The sequence below is a fragment of the Mobula birostris genome, chromosome 13, assembly GCF_030028105.1.
Source record: "Mobula birostris isolate sMobBir1 chromosome 13, sMobBir1.hap1, whole genome shotgun sequence".
Lineage (NCBI taxonomy): Eukaryota > Metazoa > Chordata > Chondrichthyes > Myliobatiformes > Myliobatidae > Mobula > Mobula birostris.
The window spans coordinates 57,458,890-57,474,528 of NC_092382.1; the positions used below are offsets into that span (position 1 = coordinate 57,458,890).

The following is a 15,639-nucleotide window of genomic DNA, read 5'->3' on the forward strand; positions in this document are numbered from 1 at the left end:
TGTTATGCTGGTTGGCTGCCGTTTTGCGATGCCAATATTCGCCTCTCCTCATCGCGCTCTTTCTCTCTGTTACGCAGTGTGTCACTTTCCTATCCACCCCATCACTCCTGACACCCTCCTTTCGCCGCCCCCTTGCCCTTTCTCCCGCCATCCACCATATCCTCGGTGCTGAACATTTTCTGATGGGAATTTCTCTCCCCACCCGATCCCTTCCCTCGCTTCCCTCTCCCTCCGTTGAGAGACTCAACTCTCCGTCGTATCAGCCCTGACGGCGTCCCAAACCCTTGCTCCCCCTTTACCCCGTCCACGCCCCCTTTCTTGCAGCTAGTCTTATTTGCGAAGGAAATGACACCACCCATCCTTCCTCCACCATTGAAAGAGGCACTCCCCCCACACTCCCCATCCTGTAATCATACCACTCCCTCCCATCCTATTACATCCTCTCACTTCCCATCCCATTGCTTCCCCTCCCTCCCCATCCCATCAGCCCCGCTCCCTTCCTGCCCTTTCACTCCTCCTCAGCCCGTCTTTATCTTATCCATTTCGGCCACCAGTTTGTGACAGGAACCTTCGCCCCTCCACTTTTCGTCCCCTATTGAGTCAGTGACTTCGCCACGCTCACCGTCTCATCAGTCCACTCCTCGTCCCGTCTCTCCTCTTCCTCCCAAACCCTCACCCCTCCTCCCCAAAACCCGCATATAAAGGTGTATGTGTGACTATCTGAGATATATACATTGGTTTATTCAATGACAACAATATTAAATTAAAACGTATATACAATACGAAAGACTATATAAAACACACATTAAAATACTGTTATTACAATCAATAACACACTCGATCCCGGCATTGTATCCATGGGCACCGCATGTTCCTTCTCCATAGATTCCGTGTGCGACAGTGGTCATTATAAGTCAGTGTCTCACTCCATCCCTGGCGGCCATAGTAACCAAGGATTCGCCAATTTTAAATCAGCGCGTCCCTCCCTCTCTTGTGCTCACTTCTACCAATCTGTCATTCCCTCCCCAGTAGACATTTCCAGTGAAGCGTCGGCCATTTGAAGTCAACGTGTTCTTCACTCCTTCTCTGCCGCTCACTTTAACCAAGGCTTCGCTCCGTCCTTGGTCCCGTTTCAACCCGGCCGAACGGGGTCTCCTTCACTCACCACATCTCTCCCTTTTTCTCAACAACATTAAAGACGGTGAGGGCCGTTATCAATCGGCGACTCACTCCCTTCCTTCCCGATGCTCACTTTATACAAGGTATCACTAACATCAGACATTTTAAGGGAAGCAGCGGCCAGTTTATGTCAGAACGTCACTCTCTCCCATTATGTCAGTTTACATCTCAGTATGCTGTACGTTATTACTCCAAGCGTCGAGGAGAGAGGAGGATACAGAAACCAGGAAACGTGTGCGGTAAAACTGCCGGTGTCCATACGAAAATAGAAACCGTGCGCAGTATAACTCTCGGTGTGGAGAGATCGGGAAACGTGACTGGGAAAATTCCAGCTTTGGGATATGGAGTGCGGGAACCGTGGTTTGTATAAATTCCGGCGTGCTATGTGGACACCGGGAACGTGGAGCAAAGAATCTCCTGGCGTGGGGACACGGAAACCATCAACCTATCTCAGGACACCCCCAACCATCTTCAAGAAAGCTTACAGAAGTTCCTGAGGTCCGATCGTATCTGCCAGGAGATAGAGCTTCGTCAGTTTTACGAAGTCAACATCCACACGACCCTGGACGTTCCTTGTAACGAATAAACCCACCGACGGTCTGGTCAAACTTCCTAAACACAGCCCGGCGTTCTTTCAAAGACGGAATTCAGACATCCCCGCCAATTTCCAGGATCTCAGTCCCGTTGGAAATGAACTGGAGAGATTCCATTGGGAGTGCGGAATATGGGAGTGAATGGGAAAGGGCGGAGTTTGATTGGGAGCGCGGCCCGTGTGCGTGGACGGGAAGGGACGGCGTCCTGTCGGGCGTGCCGACGTTAGGAAAGGACGGGGAGAGGTGAGGTCCCGTTTTGGCAAAACTATCCTCATCTTCGATTTCATCCTTGGCTACTTATCGACCCTGAAAATAAATGTGATTATTAAACGCCAGGATTCTAATATCCACTTGTACTCCCCTGTCTGTTGTGCCTCTCCCAGTCCCTGCTGCTCCGGGCACCCTGTATCACTCCCCGTCGTCCCACTACTTTTCTTCTGGTCTCTCTGACCACCTCCAGAGAATAAACCGGTGTGGAGGGCAGGTCCTTGTGCTACAGCTTCAAGCTGAGAATGTCCTCTATCATCCGTTTCAACGCGACAATTTATCTCACTCTGCAGAGAACTTGTCTCCGTGTCTAGGAACAAGAGGGCGAGATTGGACAGCACAGAGGGTGATTCATTCTGTGCCTGACCCCGAGGGTGTGTGATGGGAAGGTACAGAGGGAGCTTCACTCTGTCACTAATCCCAGGAGTGTGTGATGGTTCAGTGTTTAAGAAGCTTCACACAGTGCCTGACAACAGGAGTATGTGATGGGACGGTGTGGACAGATATTCACTCTGTGTTTGACCCCTCGTGTGTGTGATGGGAGGATGTGGAGGGAGCTTCACGCTATGTCCGACCCCGAGCATGTTTTATGGGATGGAGTGGAGGGAGCTGCAAACTGTTTCCGACGACGGGAGTGCGTGACGCTACGGTATAGTCGGAACTTCAATCTGTGTCTGACCGCGGGATGTGCAATGGACGATGAGGGGAAGATTCACACTTTTTTCTGAACCCGGGAACGTGTGATGGGATAGTTAGAAAGAGATTCACGCTCTGTCTGACCACGGGATTGTGTGATGGGACGGTGTAGAGGGAGTTTCACTCTGTGTCTGACCCCTCTCGTACTCGGGATCTCAGTGGACTTACCTCTGATATTATAGTCGATTTAAACTGTGTGCGGAGGCCAGGACAGCGCGGGGGCAGAATCAATGAGCCAGGATAGGGGTTGGGTGGAGACGAGATCCTAGGCACCCAAACTCTGCAAGTTCGCCCTCCCTCACCCTGGAGCTGTGACGCTGTTTCATCAGTGACCCGCTGCTGCAGTGCACAGGGTGCGGGGCCAGCAGAAAACTCAAGTCTGACACCAAAACAGGAAGTTGCAGCGGTTTACTGATTTTATCATGACCAATGTAAATTAAACAATGTGTAAGCTGCTAACCGGCAGGAATAAATAAGCTGCACCCAATTCACTCACAGTCACACACATTTAACAGACCGGCGACAACGGGTGACCAGTTGAATAATCAATCCCGTTTCTCACCGTCACTCTGCATCGGGGAACCGATTATTATGATTATGAAGACACGTAGTCCTCTTTTGTTGTCATTTAGTAATGCATGCATTAAGAAATGATACATTAGTTCCTCCGATGTGATATCAAAAAACACAGGACAAACCAAGACTGAAAAAACGGACAAAACCACATAATTATAACACATAATTACAAACAGTGTAACAATACCATAAGTTGATGAAGAAGTCCGTGAGCACAGTAAAGTTCAAAGCTTCTCAAATGTCCCAAATCTCACGCAGATGGGAGAAGGAAGAAAAGCTCTCCGTGCCATGCCGACCACAATCTGAGTCTGAGTCATCCGAAAACTTCGAGCTCTGATCAGCTCTGCGACACCGAGAACTGAGCGCCATCTTTGTCCGAAAGATTCCACCTCCTTCTCGGTCGCCAAAAGCAGGCAAGGCCGTGGATTTTGAGGCCTACTCTCGGAAAGATTCCCGACGACACAGTAATGACAACAGCAGATGGGCGTTTCAGAAATGTAGCCAAATGTTCCTTTGTGCTTTCACGTCCATTCTCCATCAAATCAGAATTGTCCACGGCCCCTATTTAACAGATACGACATCATTTTTCACCGGAGAACTGCGCACGCACAGGCGCGCTGCTATCTTCTCCTCCCGTATGATTATAAAATCACAGTTCGGGGCCGAGTCAGAGATCCCTGCAAATCCAGGTTTACTGCCGAGGGATTTGTCTATTTAACATTATTATATCAACCAGACTGCTGAATTCACCTTACTCTGCAAAGGGAGCAAAACGATTCTCTCCCAGGATAATCCCATCCCGGGTCAACAGTGTCCTTGACTGAGCCCCTGAATCCGGGCTCTTCCTGTCTGTGTAAATCTCCGTCGCCCCACTTGGGGGAGCTCTCGAACCCGGACACGCGCCGGAAGCAGCAGCGCTCTGCAGGAGGCGGAATTATGTCACTACGGGACCTCTTCGGACAAAACAGATCACGAAACTGGAGCGAGTTCCGGTAGAACCGTTGGGAATTACACCTGGAGTGTGGCCATTAAAGGAGAGGGCAAGGAAATAGGCCAAAATGTCCCCATTCAGCGGGCGGGGTTTTTCGGACATTCAGATGTTCAAGGATCAACTCTCAGTCCGGGTCTGGTTTCCTGCAGAGACTCCAGTTCCATTCTCCCGTTCTCACTGAAGGGATTCCAGTCCAGCCTGAAACAGATGGAAGAATAAAGATGGAATAAACAGATTACACAACAGTGTCAGTAACAGTAGACTGGGGTTAATGTTTCAACAACACTCACAGACAAATATCACCAGAAAACCCACGGATCCACTGATATTTTATCACATTGCACATTAATATAAACACTCACCCGATCTGCTCCAGAGTCGGGTGGGTCAGTATGAGGCGGTGAAGAGCGGGGACAGATCGGTCTGTGAGCAAGTTTGATCCCAGGTACAGCTCCGTCAGTGATGGGTTCGCACTGAGAGCGAAGAAGAGATCCTCGGCATCAGAATCTGTGAGACCTACATCCCACAGCCTGGAGAGGAGAGAGAGTGAGGGGGAAGGACACAGAGAGAAAGGAGACAGTAAAAATCCCCAGTGTTTATCAGTAAGGCAATTACTGATCACATTTTTCCCCTTCGGCAGTTGAAATGGGCACGACTGCGCAAGCGTGTGTAAGTCGGACCGTGAGGCAGCTTAAGTGTTTAAAAGCGAGAAGATTAACGAAGCGGGCGACGTTGTAGAGGGTGACGGAGTAGAAGGAGACTTCATTCCAAGTGAGGTAAGGCCGGGTAAGTTCCTTAAATTAATTTAATTACCTTAAGAGTAGGTAATAGAGGCAGCAGTTAGGACAGTTGAGTGCTCCATTTTCAGTACGTGGGAAGTCAGGGCGAGCACAATTGTCGCTGATGACGACACCTATGAAAGGTGCATCAAGCTGCAGCTCCTGACAAACAGAGTTAGGCAGCTGGAGCTGGATGAACTTCGGATCATTCGGAAGGCAGAGGCAGAAATAGAGAGGAGTTACAGGGAGATAGTCACCCCTAAGAGTCAGGAGACAGGTAGCTGGGTGACTGTCAGGAGAGGGAAGGGGAAGAGACAGAAAGAGCAGAGCACCTCTGTGGCCGTTCCCATCAATAATAAGTACATCATTTTGGATACTGTTGATGGGGACGGCCTACCAGGGACAAGTTGCAGTGGTTGCGTCTCTGGCACCGAGACGGGACCCTCAGCTCAGAAGGGAAGAAGGGAAAAGAGGAGAGCAGTTGTGATAGGGGATTCGATAGTTGGGGGACAGATAGGAGCTTCTGTGGGAGAGGTCTAGAATCTCGGATGGTCTGTTGTCTCCCTGGTGCCAGGGTCCGCGATATCTCGGATCGAGTTCTCAGTATTCTCAAGAGGGAGGGCGAGCAGCCGGATGTTGTGGTCCATATAGGGACCTATAACGTGGGTAGGAAGAGTCAGGAGCTCCTGAAAGGCGAGTTTAGGAAGTTAGGTGCCAAGTTGAAGGACAGGAGCTCCAGGATAGCCATCTCAGGATTGCTACCAGTGCCAAGTGCAGGCCAGTTTAGAAATAGTAAGATAGCGCAGATCAACACTTTGGTTCAAGACATGGTGCAGGAGGAAGGCTTCAGATTTGTAGATAATTGGGCAGTTTTCCAGGGAAGGTGGGACCACTTCCGGCGGGACGGTTTACATCTGAACTGGAGGGGGACAAATATTCTCGCAGGTAGGTTTGCTAGAGAGGCTCCAGTGGATTTAAACTAGATACGGGGGCGGGGTGGGGGCGGAAGACGAGGGGAACCAGAATGTGGGAACAGACGTAGGGGAGAAGGAAGAAAAAAAAGAGATAATAAAGTTGTTTGCACCGTTAGTGATAAACAGAGAGTTAGAGGCGGAAAGTTCCTTAAATGCATTTATTTTAATGCTAGGAGCATTGTAAGAAAGGTGGATGAGCTTAGAGCATGGATTGATTCCTGGAAGTATGATGTTGTAGCTATTAGTGAAACATGGTTGCAGGAGGGGTGTGATTGGCAACTAAATATTCCTGGATTCCTTTGCTTCAGATGTGATAGGATCGGATGGACAAGAGGAGGAGGTGTTGCATTGCTTGTCAGAGAAAATATTACAGCGGTGCTCTGGCAGGATAGATTGAAGGGCTCGTTTAGGGAGGCTATTTGGGTGGAATTGAAGAACGGGAAAGGTGTAGTAACACTTATAGGGATGTATCGTAGACCACCAAATGGGGAGCGAGAATTGGAGGAACAAATTTGTAAGGAGATAGTAGATATTTGTAATAAGCACAAGGTTGTGATTGTGGGAGCTTTTAATTTTCCACACATAGACTGGGAAGCCTATACTGCAAAAGGGCTGGATGGTTTGGAGTTTGTAAAATGTGTGCAGGATAATTTTTTTTTTGCGGCGATACATGGAGGTACCAACTAGAGCAGGGGCAGTGTTGGATTTCCTATTAGGGAATGAGATAGGTCAGGTGACGGAGGTTTGTTTTGGGAAGCACTTCGGGTCCAATGATCACAATGCCATTAGTTTCAATATAATTATGGAAAAGGATCGGCCTGGACCCAGGGTTGAGATTTTTGATTGGAGAAAGGCTAACTGCAAGGAGATGCGAAAGGATTTAGAAGGAGTGGATTGGGACAATTTGTTTTTATGGCAAGATGTAATAGAGAAATGGAGGTCATTTAAAGGGGAAATTTGGAGAGTACAGGATCTTCATGTTCCTGTTGGGTTGAGAGGAAAGGTTAAAAGTTTGAGAGAGCCATGGTTTTCAAGGGATATTGGAAACTTGGTTCGGAATAAGAGAGATATCTGCAAGAAATATAGGCAGCATGGAGTAAATGAGGTGCTCGAGGAATATAAGGAATGTAAAAAGAATCTTAAGAAAGAAATTAGAAAAGCTAAAAGTATATACGAGGTTGCTTTGGCAAGTAATGTGAAAATAAATCCAAAGGGTTTCTACAGTTATATTAATAGCAAACGGATAGTGAGGGATAAAATTGGTCCCTGAGAGAACCACAGTGGACAGCTATGTGTGGAGCCAGAAGAGATTGGGGAGATTTTAAACAATTTCTTTTCTTCGGTATTCACTAAGGAGAAGACTATTGAATTATGTAAGGGAATCAGATGGGGAAGTTATGGAAACTATGATGATTAAAGAAGAGCTAGTACTGCCGATTTTGAGTAATATAAAAGTGGATAAGTCTCCAGGTCCTGACAGGATATTCCCCAGAACCTTGCGGGAAGTTCGTGTGAAATAACAGGGGCTCTGACAGAAATATTTCAAATGTCATTAGAAATGGGGAGGGTGCCGGAGGATTGGCGTATTACTCATGTTGTTCCGTTGTTTAAAAAGGGTTCTAAGAGGAAATCTAGCAATTATCAGCCTGTGACTTTGCCGTCAGTGGTGGGTAAATTGATGGAAAGTATTCTTAGAGATGGTATGTATAATTATCTGAATAGACCAAGTCTGATTAGGTACAGTTAACATGGATTTGTACGTGGAATGCCAAGTTTAACAAATCTTATTGAATTTTTTGAAGAGGTTACTAGGAAAGCTGACGAGGTTAAAGCGGTGGATGCTATCTATATGGACTTCAGTAAGGCCTTTGACACGGTTCCACACGGAAGGTTAGTTAGGAATTTTCAATCGTTAGGTATTAATATTGAAATAGTTAAATGGATTCAGCGTTGGCTGGATGGGAGACACCAGAGAGTAGTGGTGGATGACTTTTTCTCAGATTGGAGGCCGGTGACTAGTGGTGTGCCTCAGGGATCTGTACTGGGTCCAATGCTGTTTGTCATATACATTAATGATCTGGATGATGGGGTGGTAAATTGGATTGGTAAGTATGCAGATGATACTAAGATAGGTGGAGTTGTGGATAATGAAATAGGTTTTCAAAGTTGCAGAGAGATTTAGGCCAGTTAGTAGAGTGGCCTGAAAGATGGCAGATGGAGTTTAATGCTGATACATGTGAGGTGCTACATTTTGGTAGGACTAATCAAAATAGGACGTACATGAAAAATGTTAGGGCATTGAAGAATGCAGTAGAACAGAGGGATCAAGGAATAATGGTGCATAGTTCCCTGAGGGTGGAATCTCATGTGGATAGGGTGGTGAAGAAAGCTTTTGGTATGCTGCCTTTATAAATCAGAGCATTGAGTATAGGAGTTGTGATGTAATGCAAAATTGTACAACGCATTGGTAAGGCCAAATATGGAGGATTGTGTACAGTTCTGGTCACCGAATTATAGGAAATATGTCAACAAAATAGAAAGAGTACAGAGAAGATTTATAAGAATATTACCTGGGTTTCATCATCTAAGTTACAGAGAAAGGTTGAACAAGTTGAGTCTTTATTCTTTGGAGCGTAGGAGGTTGCGGGGGGAGGGCGGGACTTGACAGAGGTATTTTAAATTATGAGAGGGATAGATGAAGTTCACGTGGATAGGCTTTTTCCATTGAGAGTAGGGGAGATTCAAACAAAAGGACATGAGTTAAGATTTAAAGGGCAAAAATTCAGGGGTTACATGAGGAGCAACTTCTTTACTCAGATAGTGGTAGCTGTGTGGAACGAGCTTCCAGCAGAAGTGGTTGAGGCAGGTTCAATATTGTCATTTAAAGTTAAATTGGATAGCTATATGTAGAGCAAAGGAATGGAGGGGTATGGGCAGAGTGGAGGTTGGTGGAACTAGGTGAGAGTAAGCGTTCGGCACAGACTAGAAGGGCGAGATGGCCTGTTTCCGTGCTGTAATTGTTATATGGATATATTAATGTTCAGTGTCAGACACCCAGTGACTGTAAACACAATCTCCCACAGTCTGGTACTTACCACAGTTTCTGTATTTTACACTCCGGGTTCCTCAGAGCCGCAGACACCAGTTTCACTCCTGAATCTCCCAGTTTATTCTCCCCAAGTCTAAACACAACCAGACAAATTGACGAACAAAGTGATTCAAACCGTGGGTCTGAAGGAATTTCTCTCACTTGGATATTTCAGGAATGATTAAACCCTTCAGTGTAGCACTGATTGGAGTTCCCATCACTGTCAATGTCCCTCACTGCCCAGCTCCACGGTAGTCACTGAATGCCAGTAATTTTGTCTGTCGGTGAGACCCTGTAAACTCCACATATTCTGTCCCATTCCCCGATGGTCAGAAAATTGTTACTGACGAGTGAGTGTCGGAAGAGGCAGGGTTGGATGGCAGAAAGTCCTACAGTGAGGAGAGTTGTGGGTGGAGATTGTCCATGGGAGTTTGTGGAAGTCAGATCCCAGGAGGACGAGGTGGGGAGAGAGATCCCACAGGGGGAAAGGGATGAGAAAGAGAGATCCCCAAAGGAGGAAGGGAGATGGGGAAGAGAGACCCTACAGGACGAAGTGTATGTGGAAGAGAGATCCCACAGGAGGATACAGATGGGAAAATAAAATCCCACAAGACAGGAGGCAGAAATAGATTGCACAAGAGGGGTGGGTCTGAACAGAGTCCCACAATCGGGAGAGGAGAGGAGCCGACTGTGCTGAGCAAAGCCACAGATTTCGACTGATGGTGATAGTCACACACGGGGAATGTCAGGGGAGGACAATCTCACAATGGTATTCTTCCCTTCTCATTGGGGCAGTCTGCTGACGGTCTCTTGTCCCTCACTGGGAAGTGGGTGTGAATCTCCGACCCACCTGCTGCAGTCAGTGTCGGTCTGGGTGTCAGTAACAGTGAGAAGGAATATTGTCAATGGATGTGTCACAGGCAGCGAGAAACACGGCCATTCCTGTAATTTACTACCATTAAACCAGTGGCCGTTGTTCACTGATCTGATGAACTCTCCAACATCCCTTCACAAGGAACCACAGAACCCTCCTGGCCTTGGGGAATTGCTGACCGATTCCCCCCGCCCCCCCGCCCCATCATTTCACACTGTTCTTCACGATCTGATTTACTACAGTTTTACCAAAATCCCTTGACATTGAAACAACACAATTGGACAGTTTCACAGATCTGAGTGAGAGTTAAATTAAGTTACCTCAAATCCTGGCACTTGTGCAGCCCGGGTCCCAGCCGCTGGATTCCTTCACACTGAATGTGGCAGCACTCCAGGTCGAGCTGTTTTATTGTATCACAGAGTCCGATGGCACGAGACAGGACTGCACAGTCAATCGGGGTCAGTGTCATTCCACGGAATGAAAGTCTTTCTACAGATCCCAGTGAAGCCTGAGCCAGCCCACGATTCTGAGACTCAAACAGGTAATTCAATGTGTTCAGGAGGCTCCTTTTACCAGCATCACTCCTCATGTCTCCACTCTGGCGTTTAACCTCCTCCTTCACCCAGTCAATCACCCGGCAGGTTGTTTCATGAGGAAATGGACCCACAAACTCCTCCAGGCCCCGAGCTGTCATTGGGGAGGAGAGACCAGCAACAAAACGGAGAAATACCTCAAATCGCCCATCTGTCGTGTTGTGGGCTTCAGTGAGGAATTTCAGGATATCCTCGGGATGTGGATTCAGGAATTGTGCGACTGCAGCTATAAACTCTTGGATGGTGAGGTGTGGGAATGTGTACACCACACACCGGGCAGAATCCTCTCTCTCCAAAAGCTCCATCAGGAACCCGGACAGGAACTGGGAAGGATGCAGATTGTACTTGATCAAATCTCCATCTGTGAACACAATCTTCTTCTCGGACACTCCTGTGAAGGCCATCTGACCAACCCTGAGTAACACATCACGGGGGTTCTCAATCTCACGGTTGTGGTTTTTCAGGATGTTGTAAATATAGTAGGAATATAGTTGGGTGGTGGTCTTGGGAACTCGCTGCGGGTCCCTGACTCTTTGTGTGAAGAAGGGGCCCAGTGCCAGAGCGAGGATCCAGCAGTAGGAGGGGTTGTAGCTCATGGTGTACAGGATCTCGTTCTCCTCCACGTGTTTGAAAACAGCTGCTGCCACCGTCTGATCTTCAAAATGCCGGATAAAATATTCCTTCCGTTCCTCACCAACAAATCCCAGGATTTCAGCCCAGACACTGATCTCCGCATTTTCCAATAATTGTAAAGCAGTGGGTCGGGTTGTCACCAGCACTGAACACCCTGGGAGCAGCTTGTGCTGGATTAAATTGTACACAATGTCAGACACTTCACACCACCACTCGGGATCTGGGCACTGGTGCTTGGGTTCTGTATCTCTCCGACTGTCAGCAAAATCGATTCTGTGTTTGAATTCATCTAGACCATCGAATATAAACAGTAATCCCTTTGGGTTCTTCCAGACCTCTCTCAGGAATTCCCCAAAGTAAGGATACTGATCCAGAATCAGTTCCCTCAGGTTTATTCTGCAATTAATCGTGTTTAACTCCCTGAATTTGAAACTGAAGACAAACTGGAATTGTCGATATATTTCCCCCGTGCTCCAGTCATAAACGATCTTTTGTACCATTGTCGTTTTCCCAATTCCCGGGATTCCGGCCACTGCTGCTGAACTCCCAGATTTCGATTTCCTCCGGGAAAAGCTGCTCTGAAACAACTGATCAGTCCGGATTTTTTCCAGCTCTCCGCGAAGGTGTTTCTTTCTCCATTTTTCATGGGTTCGGCCTGTCGCCAGCAGTTCATGTTCCACCAGTCTCCGATCTCGAACAGTAGAAATGACCGTGAGCTCAGCGTATCGATCAACCAGCTGGTAAATCTTCACCTTCTCCCTAATCAGGATCGTGTTCACTCTCAGTGTTTCTGTTTGTGCCCGCAGAGTCTCTTTGTGTTTCGCTTGAACGTCTTCCAAGGGGAAAGAGATATGAACCAGAAAATATCAGACTTCCACCATCTAATATTCAGCGAACAGTGAAGGTGGAAGTTCCTACCGCTATTTCGTTATAATCTTCCTGCCCACATAAAGACACATGTGATTTTCCTGTCCAGAGACTCTTCCTGACACCCAATGATTTTTGACAGATCATCAATAATGACTCCACAATCTCTTTCATAACAGCCCCTTACTGATGGGCCACTCTGGCGTCCTGGTGGCCTCATCCTTTGTTTTTCACTGCCCTGAACTTGTTTGAAAATTTCACACCAGTTCCTCAGCTCTCAGCAATGTCCTCTGACCCAACACCAGTCATCCTTCTGCATTGGAATCACACAGTAATATTTTGAATTAACAACTTTAATTCCCATTCATAGACAATTTCTGCTCATCACTACCTCTCAGTCAACCTGCTTCATCGCAAAAGTCCACATGAAACCTTTACTCCTTCAGCTCAGCCATTCTGCCTCTTCACCCTTCCAAATATCCAATGATAGCCCTTGATCTGAACTATAATATCCATTTCCTAAAGCTCTTCAACCTTTTTCCAGAATCGTCTTTATTGTTGTATTTGTTATCCGGGGTATTGTACAGATAAATTAGGGATAAAACGTGAACAAAATATGCATAGATTCCTTGAGAAAATCCATGTTGAATATGCCGGGCAACTGTTGTCACTAGTTCACTGGGAAAGTTTCCTGTTCCACTGCAAAAAGAGATGGAATCAAACGAGTTTGTGAGTTGTGAGGAATTTTGGCTGCAGAGTGTGTTCAATTTATTTCTTTGGCCAATAAGCTGGTCTACCGTTGGGATATATTGCAATGTTACAAATAATAATGAATAAACAGGAAAAGAAGCCGTCTTACATGTAAGGGGGTTTCGACTTTTATGTTACTGCGGAGGCTAATTAAAACTGCGTCTTTGTTATCTTAATCTGGGGAATGCGGCTTTGTTGTGTTAAACGCTGAGAAAGTTTGCGTTAGCAGCTTGTTTTGGTTTAGAGGGTGCTATTAACCAATTGGGATAGTTGTTATGGTTTTGGTTTATTTGAAGATACTGTATGCGGGGGTTTTGGGGCAGAAGGCGGGAGAGCGAGACAGAGGATGGACCAGGTGCTGTGAGTCCGCTAACGGGGTCGGACCCGGAGACGGAGACGGACTCGTGTGGAGCGTCTGGTCGACCACCGTTGTTGGTCCCAGGTGGCCGGTCGAGGTGGTCCGAGGGGGTCGCAGGGTGAAGGGTGAAGAAGAAGGTCCTTGAGCTCCAACTGTTTGTGCACCAAGAGATTGAACTTTGATAAGTGTGGCGCCTTTTATTTTCCTTTTATATTTTAGTCTCTTTTAATTATATAGTTCCAGTAATAAACTGTATAACATTTAATTGCATCTGGTGTATTGTCTGTTATTTGGGCGGGGTGGGGTAAATCACACAGCATCCACACAAACAAATTACTCAGTTTGCCAAAGCAGAGGCTGTTTCCCTAAACGACAGCGAACGAGCGACCCTGAGGGTGGCCGGGGGGCTACATACAGATTGGAAAAAAAAAATAGTGACAGTTGAAACTATGAAGCAAGTGCAGATTATAAGCGTCTATTTTACCCCGTCAATCAGCTTAACAGGACTGTGGTCAACCATGATACGGTTGATAAAGGGATGTGAAAAATTGAAGACGTTAGGAAGTGAATGTATTTATATGGACACTGGGAATCTGAGAGGTGGCGAATATTGAATTGGATTACTTCACTTGGGCACTGATTTAATTGGATCACGGCGCTTTTTTATTCCCCTTTTGATTTCTATCTTTGAAACTGTGCCTGGATCGATAATATTAGTTTTAACATGTTTACCAACAAGTTAGATTTCCAACTCTTGTCCATTAACGTAATAAGCAATACATGTAAGTTCAAGTAACAAATCTGAGCCAACATCTCAATCAAAACACTTACATTTTGAAGAGAATGTTCAGCTATTTAACCATGAAGTGAAAGCCAACTTACACATGAACTTTGTGCCTTCCTTGCAGAAAGAGTGCAACCACTTTGATTCAGATATAGCACACACCTTATCAGGAGATACAGGAGTAGATAAGCTACACAGAGCTGTTACAAATGAGAGTGCCGTCGTAGAAGTGGATTCCAACTTTCCTAAAAATGAATCTGAATTGCCTTACATTAACAGATTGAAGAGGATATAACGTTTAAAGTGTGTCAAGGAGATATCCTGCAGTTAAAGTATTTTAAATATGGATAATGTAGCTAAGCTTCATAGCAGTTATGGAAAGGAGAACAGATGGATTGGACATAGATATCCTGAAGTTGAAGGATTATTTTGATTGTATACCACAGCGCTGATTGAAGGTAATTCTTCACCCATTAAACCGGAGTCATTCAAAAGTGAGTAGTGGGACTTTGGGGCCAATGTGCCCCCTTAGGTGCCAAAGGAATAAATTGTAAGGAAAATTTAACATCAAGGTTTATCAGTGGTTTAACTGATAAAAGGTGGTATTCTCAGATACTGAGAGTAAAAAACAAAGAAAATGTTCTGACAAGAGTAGAGTATAAATACTGGAAATGAGTTCTAAGACCAGTCTGGGAGTGAATGACAATCGTTAAGAAAAAAGCAAAAGGCTTTTGTGAATACATCAAAGGCAAGAGAGGTTCAGTGTATCAAGACACTGCCAAGGGTATGTGGGTCATCAGTGTATGAGGAAACCTCCAGGGCTGTTTGGAGGCGTTCGACCAAGTACCGGGTCACTTTCAGAATTGCATGGTGCTTCACAGTGTATTATGATCTAGCCAGGTGTTTCTTCAGATTTCCCCATCATCAACACCCTGCCAGAGGTATATGCAATCAATGGTTCTAATGTGGATTAAATGAAGTATATTTTAATACTCGTGCTTATTGTGCTGCGTGGGAGTTGGGCTGAAGGAACGGATTCATTATTTTTTAGAGATACAGTACAGTAGCAACCACTTCCAGCCATGCGCTCACACTGCCCAACTAAACCGATGTGACCAAATAACCTATTGATCTGTACATCTGGACTTGGACTGATTGAAGACAGTCAGCATGGCTTCGTGGGTAATAGGCCATGTCTAGCCAATCTTATAGAGTTCTTTGAGGAAGTTACCCGGAACGTTGATAAAGACCAGATAGTGGATGTTGTCTATATAGTCTTTAGTAAGGTATATGACAAGATCCCACATGGGAGTTTTGTCAAGAAGGTTTAGTGCTCGGCATTCAAGATGAGGTTGTAAATTGGACTCAACACTGGCTGACTGATGGTTGCCTGTTTGACTGGAGACAAGTGACACGTACTGCAGGGTCGGGGTTGGGTCCATTGTTGTTTGTCATTATATCAAAGATCTCGATTATAATGTAGCTCACTGGATCAGCACATTTGAGATGATATCAATATTGTGGGTGTACTCGACAACGAGGAATCCTATCGTGACTCGCAGCTGGATCTGGAACTTCAGGAAAAATGGCTGAAAATCACAAATACAAATTAATGCAGACAAGCGCGAGGGTCCGAC

General features: G+C 46.1%; 1 protein-coding gene across 3 annotated transcripts in view; it reads right to left on the reverse strand.

Annotated features, from left to right (window-relative positions):
- Positions 1–3,123: 3,123 nt before the first annotated feature.
- Positions 3,124–15,639, reverse strand: part of LOC140207624 (NACHT, LRR and PYD domains-containing protein 3-like) — a 35,910-nt gene continuing 23,394 nt past the window's right edge. For all 3 annotated transcript variants that reach the window (XM_072276175.1, XM_072276176.1, XM_072276174.1), the window contains 4 exons: positions 10,338–12,075; positions 9,151–9,237; positions 4,665–4,832; positions 3,124–4,500 (listed from right to left, as the gene is read on the reverse strand). In XM_072276175.1, coding sequence (XP_072132276.1) covers positions 4,413–4,500; positions 4,665–4,832; positions 9,151–9,237; positions 10,338–12,075 — 2,081 coding nt within the window. In that variant the 3' untranslated portion in view covers positions 3,124–4,412. The remainder of the gene's footprint in view (positions 4,501–4,664; positions 4,833–9,150; positions 9,238–10,337; positions 12,076–15,639) is intronic.